The sequence below is a fragment of the Eschscholzia californica genome, unplaced genomic scaffold, assembly GCF_041429995.1.
Source record: "Eschscholzia californica isolate CP2 unplaced genomic scaffold, dmEscCali1.0.p SCAF_5, whole genome shotgun sequence".
In the NCBI taxonomy this organism is placed as follows: Eukaryota; Viridiplantae; Streptophyta; class Magnoliopsida; order Ranunculales; family Papaveraceae; genus Eschscholzia; species Eschscholzia californica.
In genome coordinates this window covers 43,895,427-43,910,579 of record NW_028238472.1, presented here as the reverse complement: position 1 = coordinate 43,910,579, position 15,153 = coordinate 43,895,427, and the positions used below count along the sequence as shown (strand labels likewise).

The window sequence follows — 15,153 nt, the reverse complement described above, 5'->3', positions numbered from 1 at the left end:
ATATTGATCTGTTTTGAGAATTCAAGCAGAGGTGATTAGTTTGTCTGCGGTGTTAAGTCGGATTTGTTACTATTTATAGTAATATTTTCTATGACAAATTTATCTGCATTTGGCTAGAACGTGGCGTAAATAATATGTATAACTAGAGATTGTGGGTGCATTAAATAAACATTTAAAACTAGTCAACGCTAGAAGCCTAGAACACCGGGTCTTTGTCGACAATTTAATTATTGAGACATGGATATATGATATGATAAACCGCATCTTGTATTCTTTTTTTTTTTTTTTTTTTGTTGACAAAAGGAAAAAACTAAAATTACAAATTCAGATCCCACATCATATTTTCTCTCGACTTCCATTCCCGCCTGATCTTGTGTTTCCTTCCCCACTTCGCCAATGCATCCGCCATAGCATTTGTTATCCTTGGTGTGTAGAGGAACTGTATCTGTTCGAATTTGGTGCAAAGTGCTAGAATCTGTTTCATGTGGTGACGGGATTGCCAGTTGATTACCTTATTAGCGTTGTAGATATGGTTGATCAAGTTGTTGTTGTCGCTTTCAATTATAATATGGGTTAGATTAAGGTCTACCACCCATAGGATTGCTTTCAGTATAGGTATGCTTTCGCATTCCTCCGCTGTCTGTCCCCTCACTGGTTCTGCCAGGGCTTTAATCAATTTTCCGTCTGCATCTTGAATGATACACCCTATACCTGCCCGGTCAGAGAGTTTGCTGAACGAAGCATCAGTATTGATTTTGAGGAAAGGTTGTGGTGGGGGGTTCCAGTGTGGCTGAATTACTCTGGTCGTGGGTTGTCGTGCTCCTGTCAAACTAATGTCATAACATTTAATTTTTCGAATCGCTTGCATTGGCGAGATGTCCTTCTTTCCGAAACTCTTTTCGCATCTTACTTTCCAGATATACCACATTATGTTGGCGAATCTAGCCGCTGTTGAATCATCCAGTGACTGCCATTGCATAATCCACTCTAGCACCGAGACCATGCCATCCGTTCTGACGTTGTAATGGAACCAAACAGCTCTTGCAAAGTTGCAGTGTAGTAGAACATGGGTTATTGACTCTTGTTGCTCGCAGAACACGCAGCTATAGTTGTTGCCTATGTATTTCCCTATTTTGTCTTTGACTGGGAGGCTGTTTGTGCAGCACTTCCATAGGAAGAGTTTTATCCTGGGTATCGATTTGAGATTCCAGATGAACGACCACTCAACTGTTGCTGGATCTCTTGTACCAAGGCTCAGATGCCCGTACATCGATTTAATGGTGAACTTGCCTGAATTTGTCAGAGTCCACACCATTTCATCTTCAGCCGATGGATGGAGATTTATGCTGAGGATGGCTCTGCAGATCTCGTCATTAAAGTATAAAGGCAACAGTTCCTCCTTCCATTTATGGTTCGAGATCAATTGTGCCACCTTGTTGAATGGACAATTGCTGTGGTTTGGTATGGGTGGTTTATGATCTGGGATCCAGAAGTCTTCCCATATGTTTATCTCTGTGCCTTTGTTGACATCCCAGAATATAAGATGCTTCAATTTACCGATGGGTTCCGCTATCGACTTCCAAACCCATGAATGGTTTTGCCGTGGTTGAGTGGGTTTGGCCGTTTTGGGGAAGTATTTGGCTTTAAGTAGCTGAGCCCAGGGCGCCTTAGGATCTTTGAGGAGACGCCACCCCAGTTTGCATAGAAAAGCTTCGTTGTCGGTAAGCAGGTTTCGCAGACCTAGACCCCCGCATTTCCGCGGCCTACAGATGGCAGCCCAGTTGATGGTATGAATTGCTTTTGTTTTTCCCCACCAGAATGACCGTTGGATGGTCTCTATGCGATTGCTAATGCCTTTGGGTATGGCGAAGCATTGCATCTGATATCGGGGAACCGCCGCGGTAATAGTCGAGATGACTACCGTGCGACCTGCTTGGGAGAGGAGATTAGTTTGCCATTTCGAAAGTTTATTCTGGATTTGGTCAATCAGAGGCTCAAAGGCTTGTTTTTTCTTGGCCCCAATGAATAATTTGGTACCCAGATATTTGTCTAGTGAAGAGGCTTGGTGGACTTTGAGGGATTTGGTGATTAGACGTTTGAATTTGGGGTGGGTATTTTTTGAAAAGAATATAGTGGATTTGTTATAGTTGATAATTTGGCCTGATTCTGATCCGAATAAGGTGAGGATGTTGATGAGGTTTGTGATGTTATCCAGGGTGTTTATCCCAAAAATAATACAGTCGTCAGCAAACAGAAGGTGATTAATGGTGAGTGAGGACCTGGTTAGGGAGAAACCAGTGAACCTGTAAGGGCTGTCGGGGGAATCTAGTAAGCGACTCAGGCCTTCCATGGCTAGAGCGAACAGGAAGGGGGATAGTGGGTCTCCTTGTCTCAAACCTCTAGACACGTTGAAAGACGACCCAGGTCTCCCATTGAGTAATACCGCCATCGAGGAAGTCGAAATACATGTATGAATCATGTTAATCCAATGTTGATTATACCCCAGTGAAGCCATGATGTCTTCCAGATAATTCCACTCGACCCGATCAAAAGCTTTAGACATATCGAGCTTCAGGCCAAAGAAGCCTTTAGCTCCCCGTTTGTTCTTGAAGGAATGTGAGATTTCTTGGCTCATGATGATATTATCGGTTATCTGTCTTCCTGGAACGTACGCCGCTTGAAAGGGAGAAATAATCTCTGGGAGAGTCAGTTTCAAACGATTTGCCCGGATTTTGGTAATGATTTTGTACGTTGTGTTCAGGAGGCTGATGGGTCTGAAGTCAGCAGTTGATTGTGGGGTCTTGGTTTTGGGGATGAGACATATATGGGTGTTATTTGTGGAGGGCGGGAGGCAGGCAGAAAGAAAGAAAGATCGGACCATCTGGATAACATCTGTCTTGACTGTATCCCAGCTGGATTGGTAGAAGAACGGAGGATAGCCGTCCGGTCCGGGGGCTGCTTCAGGTTTGAGAGAAAAGGTGGCTGCACGTATTTCTTCTTCTAGTGGAACCGCTGAGAGGGTTGTGTTTTGCACAGCTGAAATCTGGGTTGTGAACAGGCGTTTTATTTGGCTTGTGGGGTTATCGGTCATCGTGGTGGAGATCTTCTTGATATTGAACGTGAAAAGATTAAAGATCTCGGGAATTTCCGTACACCAGGAGTTATCTTCTCTCTTAATAGACGAGATGTGGTTTTTCCGATTTCTGGTGATGGCCTTGGCATGGAAGAACTTAGTATTTCTATCACCCAGTTGTACATGTGCCACTCTTGATTTTTCTTTCCATATGCTCTCCTGAAGATTATAAGCCTCTTCTAATTGGGAGGTTAGCTGAAGAAGGGATTCTTGGTTATGTGTGGACTGAATTAAAGTCGTAAGGTGTTTGATATTCTGTTCAACATGACCAAAGACTGTCTTGTTCCATAGAGAGAGTTTACGAGCGAGCTGGTTGAGCTTTTGTTGGATGTATTGATGGTGTGTGTTCCAGTTCTCGAAAATGAAATTTTGGCATTCGGGGTGGGACATCCAAGTTCTAATGAATTTGAATGGTTTGGAGCTCTGGGGTGGGGGGGGGGGGGGGGGGGGGGGGTTGGTTGACAGAAGGATAGGTAGGTGGTCAGAGCCTACACCCTGGAGGTGCCTAATGCGGGAACAGGGAAGTGATGAAAGCCAAGACATATTCGCTAAAGCTCTATCCAGGCGCTCTTGAATCAAGGAACCCTGAAAAGTGGTCAAACCCATGCCCCATCTTGTATTCAGTCGGGTGTTTTAATTCCTTTATACTATACCAAGTCCAATTTTTTCTTTTTTTGAGAATACCAAGTCCGGTTTGTTACTTGTAATATCTTCTACAATTTTATTTGCACGTCGGTAGAACATGGAATACAAATATAAGTCTCCGTTTGATACATGGGAAAACATTTCGATGTGAAAACACTTTCTTACCCGTGAGAAAGAAAATCAAGTTTTTCTAATCTACCGTTTATCTTTTAGTGTTTGGTAAGTGCTACAAAAAATAATGAAAAGTTCTATCCACACTCAGCTTTACTACTATCGGCATTTTTTTTAACACAAAAAGGGTGCCCATAGCAATAAAAAAAGTTGCCTTTAGAATTTCCCAAGTCTCACCCTCTACGTGTTCGTCCATTTTGCGAAGATCATCTCAAAATTAAAGTGGACAACAATCTTCCCCAATCTATCCCCTTCGACATTCTAATTTAAGGTTCATGTGAAGCAAGAAAAACCTTGCAAATAGGGTTCATTGGAAACAAATCTTTACCAATAAATCGCAGTCCTTGTAATTAGGGATTTATGGGAACCAAAACCGAAATCTTGTGATTAGGGTTCATAGGAAGAAAATCGAATTATTAGTCTTCAAAATGGATCCAGTGGACATGAGTAGTGGTCTAATGGTTGCAGAGAAAGAGAGTATTAGAGAGAAGGGGAGATAGGCGTATGAGGGAAGGGAAAGGAGAGGGAGACGAAGACATACAACGTGTGTAAGAAAACTATTTTAGCACCTTTTTAGTGGTAAAATTTTTCACTTCTTTTTCATACCTTTTTTTCCATTGGAAATCAACTTTCACACCTCTTTTATCCAATTAAATAACAAAAAATCAGTATTTTTTTTTAAATCAACACACCATCTTATTTTCACATGTATCAAACGGGTCCTAAGCATAAAATGTATCAATCGTGATACAGTACCCGTCCTCATTACTCCCCACCCTACCGTCTTAATGACGTGTACAAATTTCTCTAAGGAGTGAAAGACAGGTAGGTGGGTGACGTGGTGTTAATCCAGGTGTTTTTGTGGATAGTTAACGGCGTTAGTGAGAGGGGCAGGTGACGTCCATTTAACTTGGGCCGAACCCACCTCCGTTGCAATTTTTTTTTTTTTTTTTTTTTTTTTTTTTTTTTACTTCTGTTCCACAATACAATCCTTCTTTCTTCTTCGTTTGTTTCAAATTTTTTCATTGCAACCAAATTAGTTTTTTTTTGTTTGAAAGGAAACCAAACTAGTTGTTACTCTATTATCATCTGTTTCCTTTGTTTGATCTTCAAGTATGTAAATTTAACATGGCAAATATAGTTTTCAGTTCCTAAACTAGAGTTTTCAGTTCTGTTCTGAGAAATAGAGAACAAACGAGCATAATCCATCACAAAATTCAAATGATAACAAACATATATATATATATATATATATATATATATATATATATATAATATCAAGATTTGTACATAATATATCAAAATAACAAACCTGTTCACAAAATTGATCAAAATTCAAATGTTTTTCCAAATTTAATCAAACAAACAGATTAATACACAGGGATAAAGTTTGAAATTTCTCTCATTGTCGTTAGAATTTCTTCCAGTACTTATTTTGTCTTCTTCACTTTATCACGAGTACTCCAACAACAAGTAGCCCAATAACAAATAACCCAATAATGTAGTTATCATGAGTGCCCATTCTTAACAGTGTCAATGGCAGAAGAACAGTAGTGTAGAGAGAACATATAGAGAGAGAGAGTGTGTGGGTGTGTGGGTGTGTGGGTAAGTAGGGAAGAGTATTATTTTGGTGTGACAAAGAGAGGAAGATCAAGCAATTGGTTGAGAAAAGATCTCTTTCTTTGACCTAAAACATCTATCACGGCTGTGTTTTGTTCTCACAGTTAAGAGAGTGAATGAAGAGTGAAATAAGAGATTAAATCTAGGGTTTTGTTTTGTTCTCACGGTTGTAGAAAGGACGGACAACCAAGATTGCTCGAAAATTACGAACGGCCAGGATTGCTCTCACGGTTGTGGAAATGACAGTCTCAGTATGATAACGGCAAGTTATCACGTTTTCTATGACCTTACCCATCTGCTTTTCACGTTAGACTTTACCCATCTTTTTTTTTACACGTCACCATAGACGGTATGGTTGGGAGTAAGGAAGATGGGTAAGTTATCATTTTCCAAAATGTATAACTTCAGAACGGGAGTGCCTTAGTCGACCAAATAAATATTTAATACTGGTTAAGGCTACCGGGTCTTTGTCGTTTACTTAATTATTCAGACATACAAATATCCAAGTTGTGTTTAGTTGGTTTTTTTTAATTCCTTTGTATAATATTTTCCATGACATTTTCAAGCTTTCCAATTATGTTTGATTGTCTTGGTTCCTTCTTAATTTTCCCTCAAGTCCCTTATCTCTCTCCCTCTCTAACTTTCCATCCTCATCTTTTTTTTTTTTTGTCAAATCTAAACTAAGATAAATTATATGTTTCATCTCTCTCTAAAAAAACACTAAACAAAAAAATTTCCTCAAAATAAATTGTGTTTTGGTTCTGTTATTATTGAGAAACTAAAACAAAATCATCACTTATTTTGTTTTTGTTGAAAACCTTCTCCCTGATGAAATCACCTAACAAAATAAGCATAGTATTATAAGTTTCTAACAGTATTCTCTCCAAAATCACCTAATAAAATCACATGCATCTTCCCCATAAAAAAAACTACACTAGTAAACCTTCTTTCGTTCAGAGTACCCTCTTTTTTCTACCCCTGTTTGTTGTATCTCTCCTTATTATTCTTTTCGCTCAGGTAAGTAAGTAACATAATCTCTCTAGCTCTAAGAACAGATTAGTTAAGTGTTCAGTATGACAAACTCTACTATTAGTTAGTTTCTTATTTAACATGATTTCGGGAGAGTGTTCAGTATAGGGTTCTAGCTAACCTAAAGAGCGAATATCAAACTGATTGCTCGGATTTCTCAAATAAAAGAACTGCACTTTAGAGTTCTTGATCTTCGACAAAAGCAATCGAGTTTAGTCAGAGGGAAAGACAGTTAAGGTAATTCCAAAACTTAACTATCACATTATTAGTTTGTGGATGTGATATTGGAAGTAACTTATGTTAGACAGTAAACGTGTAAGATTCTCTTAAAACATTAGCATACACTAAATCCCAACAGAAATTTATATGATCATTCCTCCCGATTTTAGCATTTAAGGTGATACTAGAGTTTGTCATTTAAACGAATCACTATATAGTTTGAAACAAGCTTCTAGGAAACGGTGTGCAAAATTTTCTTCAGTTTAAAAGCTGATGGTTTTTCCAAATCTTCGTTAGTATTTTCTGTTTTTAGTTGTTTTCATGGTCCGACTACTATTACATTCTTGTCTATGTAAATGATATCATCATCATGGACAATTACAAGAAGGAGATTCACTCTCTTTTGACAACGTCTCGAGAAACGATTTTTGCGTAAAAATCTTGGACGAGTTCAACACTTTATAGGCTTCAAAGGTTTTAGGTCTCTTAAGGGTATTCCCTCCATCAACGAAAATACACTTTGGACATTCTCTGCGATTTTGGCTTTCCCGGATCCAAATCGAGTTTATTTCCTATGGAACACCGTTTGAAATGGTTACCCACGGATAAAACACCTCTAGACGATCACAATTCATTTTGACGCTACCTGGTCGCCTTCTCTATGCCACTGCAACGAAATTGGTATCACTTTTTCAGTGAATTATTTAGTCAATTTATGCAGTATCCTCGTTCAACACTTATGATCAGCGACTTCTACTTATTTGCCACCTTCGGACTTCAAGGAATTTGATTGGGTTAGTTGGCCCATTATTCATCGTCCCACCACTGGTTACTTCATAGTGTTTAATGTGAGCCCCTTGTCTTGGAAATCTTAGACAACCTACCGTTTTCCGTCTGTTGAGGTAGAATATCGTGCATGCGTTTGCTATCTTTACTGTTGAGCTCCAATGATTGAAATATCTTTTTCAGGACCTTCTGATTTTTATCCCAAATTTTTTCAAGTTTTCTAAGCCAGCTATGCATATCGATGTTGACCTCACTCATTAATCATTTGATTATGACCAATTATATCGGGTAATTTTCGAGTTAGGTTTGACTCATATTTCTTCCTCATATACGACTTGCATGGGAGGGGATAGGGGTATTGACATAATATTGGAGGTGCCTGTAACAATAATCACATCCATTGCATTGAGAAGGATGAATAGAGGAAGATTGACAAATATATTACCCTCCAATCTAATTAGAATAGCGGTTGTAATTAGGGTTATTATTTTCTAACTTTGTATTTAGAGTTACCATTTACCTTATTTCCAAATTATATTATTGTTAAAGTCTATAGATACATGTTTTTTTTTTATGAAATAGCCTTTTGCATTTTATTCATTCAATAGAATTTGGTATCAGATGATTATCTTTTTGGATAACATCCTTAATACAATTAGGTGGGGTTAGTCCCATCCATAATTTGCTTACATTGTTCTCAAAAGCATATTTTGCTAAAGAATGGGCTGCACTGTTGCCTTCTCTAGGTATAAATTTGAAGACGATGGATTCAAAAAATTTCTTCATATCATGGAAATCGGCAATTAGTGCTCTGATTTTCCAAGGGGAGTGATCCAAGTGTGTTGAACAAGCTTGTAACGCCATTTTTGCATCACCTTCAATTTCACAACATGTTAAGCTTAAATGAATTGTTAGCTCTATCCCAAGTATTATTGATCTACACTCTGATTCCATAGATGTGTTTGCTAGAAAAGTTTTTGTTTCACATGCTAATATTTCTCCTTGATGGTTTCTTGCTATACATGCTGCTGCTCCCTGGTTTACCGAGAAAGCGCCATCAACATTAATCTTCACTACATTCGCATTTGGTGTTTCCCATGTTTCCGAGATGAAAGGTTGTTCAATGGGATTTAATGACTCATCTTCCTTTTCCCGGTGTTCCTCATAATCAAGATACATTTTCGCTGTGGTTGTTAATATCCACGACTCGTCTAGTTTTGCTCCTTCAAAAACAATTTTGTTTCTGGATTTCCACATTTGCCATAACAAATACATGCCCAATTTAATCCCTTCAATGTTCCATTGTTTATTCAACCAATCTTTTATCATTTCTTGAACTGAAAGATATTCCTCTGTTCGTAGTCCCAACGGAGATTTAAACCAGATTTCTTTACTGAATTTACACCTTAAGAAGAGGTGGTCAATTGTTTCCTCATGCTCGAAACAAAATGTACAAAGCTTGGGTTCTGATGTGTTGAATTTCATTGATATGGTCTTCACTGGAATTGCATTGTGTAAAACTCTCCAAATGAAATACAGTACCCTTGGAACTAAGCTCTGGATTTCCCAAAATTTACACCATGGGAAGTCTACAATGATGCTTTGTTGGTTGGAAGACGATGCTTGCTCTACCGTGATTGTTCTATAGAGTGATTTTGATGAAAATTCTCCCTTCTCTGTTAAAGTCCAAATGACTTTATCTTTTTGTTGTATTCTAGATGTAGGGATCTTGAGTATTTCCCGCGCCGAAATATTATCAAACACCCTTCTAACTAAATTGTGGTTCCAACTATGACTGTCTTGATCAATAAGGTCTGAGACCCAGAATACTTGTGGGGCTTCCTCATCAATTAAGTTCCTTCCTGGCTTGAAGTTTAAAATGGTGGGAACCTATGGGTCACTCCACACTTTTGTATCTTTACCATCACCCACAGCAAAGCATCTTCCTTTCTCAATGTAGCTTCTCATACTCATCATGCTTTTCCATGTGTTAGTGGCTAATGATGGACTCTTATGCTCCCAAAAGTTGTCCTGTTTTAGATACTTAGCCTTCAACAATTTAACCCAGATTGCTCTAGGTTCGTTTAAGAATCGCCATACAAGTTTACCCTACTCAAATCTCTGATTCCAAGCCCACCTTCTTTGAAATTCTTCTTCAATTTATGTCACCCTACATAGTGCATCTTACTTTGATCGATTTCATGCCCCCACCAGAATGATCTTTGATATTTTTCCAGTTCATCAAGTATCTTTTTAGGCGCTATATTTGAGGATAGAAAATACACTGGAATGCTCGCTAGTTCGTTCTTCAATAAAATGGTTCGTCCTGCATGAGATAGTGTATTGCGCTTCCAACTTGACAGTTTGTTCGATACTTTCTGAATAAGAAAATCGTAAGAGCGGCACAAGTATTTCGGTTTCAGTAAAAAATTTCCCAGATACTTATCCGAGTCTAGCATTTCTGTAACTCCTAGGATTGACATGATTTTGTTCTTCTTGTCTAAAAGACTGTTTCGGCTAAAGTGGATTGCAGATTTATGATAATTTATCAATTGCCCGGAGTAGTCAGAATAATAATTTAGTATTTGCTTCAGCTGAATGGCATTATCTTCTGTAGGTTGTCCAAAGAAGAACAGGTCATCCGCGAACATCAAATGACTAATAGGAGGTGCGTACCTGTTAACTTTTAGACCATTATATATCCCTTCATGCTCGGCTTTGTCTATTAATCTGCTGAGAATTTCCGAGCAAAGTATAAAGAGGTACGGGCTTAAGGGTCAACCTTGCCTAAGTCCTCTTTTATTCGGAATTCGCCTTTTGGTCTACCATTGACAAGGACCGAGAAGGTGGCTTTTGACACATAACTCAATATCAGGTCATGTGTGTTGTCTTTAATTCCGACTAGTTGTAGCACTCTACTTAAGAATTCTTAATTTACTCTGTCATACGCCTTTGCCATATCGACCTTCAACGCAAACGATCCAGATTTTGCTGATGTGTGCTTTAAGAAGTGAAAGATCTCCTGTAATATAATGAATTTATCTACGATCTGCCTCCCAGGGACAAAAGCGTTCTGAACCTGCGAAATTAAATTAGGCAAAAGAGGACTGATTCTCTTTGTTAGGATCTTAGTAATGACTTTATATAAAACATTACACAGTGATATTGGTCGAAAGTCTGTAGGGTTTTCGGGGTTATGTTTCTTTGGAATTAAAGCAAGAAATGTATGGTTTAGCCCGCTCGGTAAGGTACCTGTTTCAAATATACCTTTTACTTGTAAAGTTACATCATCGCCGATAGTATTCCAACATTTTTTGTAGAATAATGCTGAAAACCCATCTGGACCAGGTGATTTGTATGATCCCATCTCTTTTAACACATTTCGAATTTCTTCTATGGTAGGCGGAGCACCAATACTTCGGTTTTGTATTTCTTCTAAGGGTTCTGAGTTGAGAGTAAAGTTATGTGGCAGTGGGGTAGTTGTCTCGGCTCTAGAAGCCTCATAGAAGTGTGTAACTAATCTATTTGCAATCTTTTCTGGATCAGACGACCAATTTCAATCAACTAACCGAATACTGTTGATTTGATTTTTTCTACACCTATTCAAGACTGATAGGTGGAAGAACTTCGTATTTCTATCATTATCTGTGATCCAACTCTTCTTCGCTCGTTGTCCCCAAAATTCCTCTTCCATGACATATAATTCCGTTAATTTTGCTTGGACATTTTTTTCTTCTTCAATGAGTTCTTGTGTTGGCTGCAGTTTTTGAATTTCTAAAAGTCTTCTTTTTTGTTTCCTCTATTGTATAGAATAGATTTCCCATTGTATCATTGCTCCATAGCTTAATTCTCTTTGCTAGGTCAGGTAACCTGTTGTGAAATTCTCCTCTTGTTTCAGTCCACGCCTTCTCAATCAATGGAATTCACCTTTATTATTGTGCAAGAGGTCTTATTTTCAGACATAAATAAATAGATTTAGTATTTTTGAGTCAAAGGTCCAAAAATAGGGGGTAGTTAGTCATATATCCACTCCTAAATCACTAAACACTATAAGAGCAAAATATAACATGAAATTGAAAATAAGTCCAAAAGTGTGTTGGTGGGCCCCATGCTTCAAGCCATTTACTTTCTCCCATTATTGCCCTTTTATAAATGTATTTTAACCTATAGTAAATGAAAGGTTTCTTGTGGTTGAGTTAATAAACATATTTTTTTTCCATAAATTTTAAGAGAGAAAATTTCTGGTTAAAATTAATAGTTGTCAAGACCGACATATCAAAGTAGTCGTTCTTGTCCTGAAAACGAGATTCTCTTTTCTCTCTCTCTCTATGTTCTTAAAATGTTTCCATCTCTACAAACTATTTTGCCTTGAAAATCATTATGAAAATTATATACGTTGATTAAATTTTGAATCTTCTTAAAACATTATTTAATTCTACGACATACTTAAATGTAACACATTTTATCACTTTTTTTCGTAATCAAATAAGTAGAATTTTCGATCACTGCAGTCTTATTTCCATAAAAAATATAATGTAAACTGATATTTATTTTGCTGACATTTTCAGTATGGAATATGTCTTCCTAACGAGAGTTAGGATAAAGTATCTCTAGGCCACTTGAGGAGTGACAACTGGAAATGCATGGTCGTGCTCAAATAGATTAAATAGTTAATCATTTAATTTGACGATTTGTCCTCCCGATCAAGAAAGTCTGATAAGTATGACGTATCAGATGAGATATGAAAAGACATGGAAATTGAGCATTGCACTGGTTCTAAGTACAAGTGGGAGACTGAAGGATATATATCCTAAAGGTCTGAAGGTATGACCTTCCGAAGGAATGCCCTTCGACCAAGATGGCAATGCGTACGATTTGGCTCATAGGATAATGATGACCTTATTTGGATGATCAATTAATCCGGCTCAATTAGGAGTCGTAATGCTTAGCTAGAAGCCGCTTACGATTTTCGGATCACCTTGGTTATCCGCGGCTAACATAGACCGTATCCTACAACAGGTTACACATAAGAATAGTAACTTGAACAGTTAGAATAGGCTGATGAGAACTAGCATATAGATGGATATGATCCAGTCTAATAGTGTTTAAAAGATAGAAAAGAATCGGGCTCGAAAGGGAAGCCCGAAAAAAGAGCAAAACCCACTTTTTGGGCCAACATGGGATTCCCTTAAGTGTAGATCCCTGACCGGCCATAAAAGGGGTGTGGGCCGACCAAGACAAGCCCATAAGGGGCTGTCATGGCCGACCACACCAAGGATTTACCGTAATTAGGGTTTTTCCCTAATTAGGAGTCCTAGTTAGTTGAAACACTAACTTGCGCTTATCTTTCCTGAGGGACTTTTAGGATTCCTTGTTTGAGTGGGACTTTACTAAGGTAATGCCTATATAAGGACCAACTTACAGATCTGAAAATGTGTGGAATTTTCTCAGGAAGGAAATCACTCCCTTCACACAACTATTGGAGAGAGAGAATTTTAGAGAAAAAGTTTCCATTCTATCTATTAAATCTAGAAGAAAGAGTTCTTTATCTCAACCTTAAAGAAGGTCCTAGCTTACTGAAAAAACGGAGTTCAAGCTATACATTCGGTATCTCAAGTAGAGGAGCTACACTTGAAGCTCTTTATCTTCCAAATACTGGTCGAAATTTAGTTCGTGGGAAGCGAATAAAGGTATTCTTCGTCCTCTAGTTCATTGATTAGTTCATGTATATGATCCTGGATAACTTAATGTTAATCATATGATGATTGAGATTCCGCTACCAACTCTAGTTAGATGATTAGGATATGTATTAGATACATGTAATTTCCAACAGTATCCTACTATCCTTGTTCACTAGTTGCATATTTCCATTACCTTTTTTTGTCATTTTCTGCATACATAAAGAGAAATTATTAATAAAAATAAGGGTTAATTCCGTTTTGGCCCCAATTTCCTGTTTTGGCCCCCAATTGTGTCCGGCAGTTCGTTTTGGCCCCAATTTCCTGTTTGGCCCCAACATATTTTTGTAAGCTTCTCCATTCTACCCTTATGGTAATTTTGTAAATTAAATGTATTTTCTTTCTCTTTGTCCACCTCACTAAGCAATTGCCACGTCATATTCGTCCACATAAGGTCGCCGGCGACCACCATTTTTTTTTTTTTAACTTCTTCTTCTCCAACCATCTCCTTCCTTCTTCTTCTCCCTCTCTCCTTCTTCTTCTCTCTCTCCTTCTCCCTCTCTCCTTCTTCTTCTCTCTCTCCTTCTCTCTCTCTTCCCCTCTTCTCTCTCTCTTCCCTTCTTCTCTCTCTGTTAGGTTTCCGGCAAAGGGAAACCCTTCACCGGAAACCTAACAGAGAGAGAAGAAGGGAAGAGAGAGAGAAGAGGGGAAGAGAGAGAGAAGAAGAAGGAGAGCCGGCGAAGGGAAACCCTTCGCCGAAAACCTAACAGAGAGAGAAGAGGGGGAGGGGGAGAGAGAGAGAAGAGGGGAAGAGAGAGAGAAGGAGAGAGAGAAGAAGAAGGAGAGAGAGAAGAAGAAGGAGAGAGAGAGAGAAGAGGAAGGAGAGAGAGAGAGAAGAAGAAGGAAGGAGATGGTTGGAGAAGAAGAAGTTAAAAAAAAAAAAAAATGGTGGTCGCCGGAAATGATGTCGCCGGCGACATTTTCCAACGACCTTATGTGGACGAATATGACGTGGCAATTGCTTAGTGAGGTGGACAAAGAGAAAGAAAATACATTTAATTTACAAAATTGTCATAAGGGTAGAATGGAGAAGCTTACAAAAATATGTTGGGGCCAAACAGGAAATTGGGGCCAAAACGAACTGCCGGACACAATTGGGGGCCAAAACGGCCAGTTGGTCACAAATCGGGGGCCAAAACGGAATTAACCCTAAAAATAATATTTGCAAAACTAGAAATTACATATGACCTACTGCAAATAGTATTTGCATACCATATTTGAAGATCTACTACTGCAAATAAGGCTTGCAAACTCTATTTGCAGAACCTTTAATAACAAGTAGGGTTTGCAAGCCCCATTTGCAAATCTATTACTGCAAATAAGGTTTGCATACCCTATTCCCAAAATCATGAACAACAAAAGTGTTTGTAAACCTAGTTGAAGATTTTATATGGCAAATAAAGTTTGCATATCTTATTCGCAAAATCATGAACAACAAAATAGTATTTGTAAACCCTAATTGCAGATCTAATTTTTGCAAATCATGTTATCATAAGCCATTTGAAAACCACGAACAACAAAATTGGGTTTACAAACCCTATTTGCAGATCTATTTTTGCAAATAGGATTTGCAAGCCCATTTAAATCTGCAGCGGTAAAAGTTGTTTGTAAACCACATGCATAAACCCAAAAACAAGGAAATAGGATTTACAAACCCTAATTTCGTGAGAGACAGTAAGTTTGAAAGAAATCGAAAGATTTAGTGAAGATATACTTACTTTAGTGTTGAACAAGTAGATTGTAAAGAAACCGAAAAGTTTACTAACCTTAAAACTCGAAGAAGAAGAAGAAGAACGAAGAGTCGGATACTGA

At 38.2% G+C, this 15,153-nt stretch overlaps 1 protein-coding gene across 1 annotated transcript; it reads right to left on the bottom strand.

Moving 5' to 3' along the window:
• Positions 1-8,200: 8,200 nt before the first annotated feature.
• On the bottom strand, positions 8,201-8,782 carry LOC147539504 (uncharacterized). Its single transcript, XM_086643131.1, has one exon. It carries the CDS (start codon positions 8,780-8,782, stop codon positions 8,201-8,203), a length of 582 nt encoding a protein of 193 aa, XP_086499257.1.
• Between the last annotated feature and the right edge of the window lie 6,371 nt (positions 8,783-15,153).

Coding starts and splice junctions, on each gene's coding strand:
- LOC147539504 (XM_086643131.1), bottom strand. CDS start 8,782: ATGTATCTTGATTATGAGGAACACCGGGAAAAGGAAGATGAGTCATTA.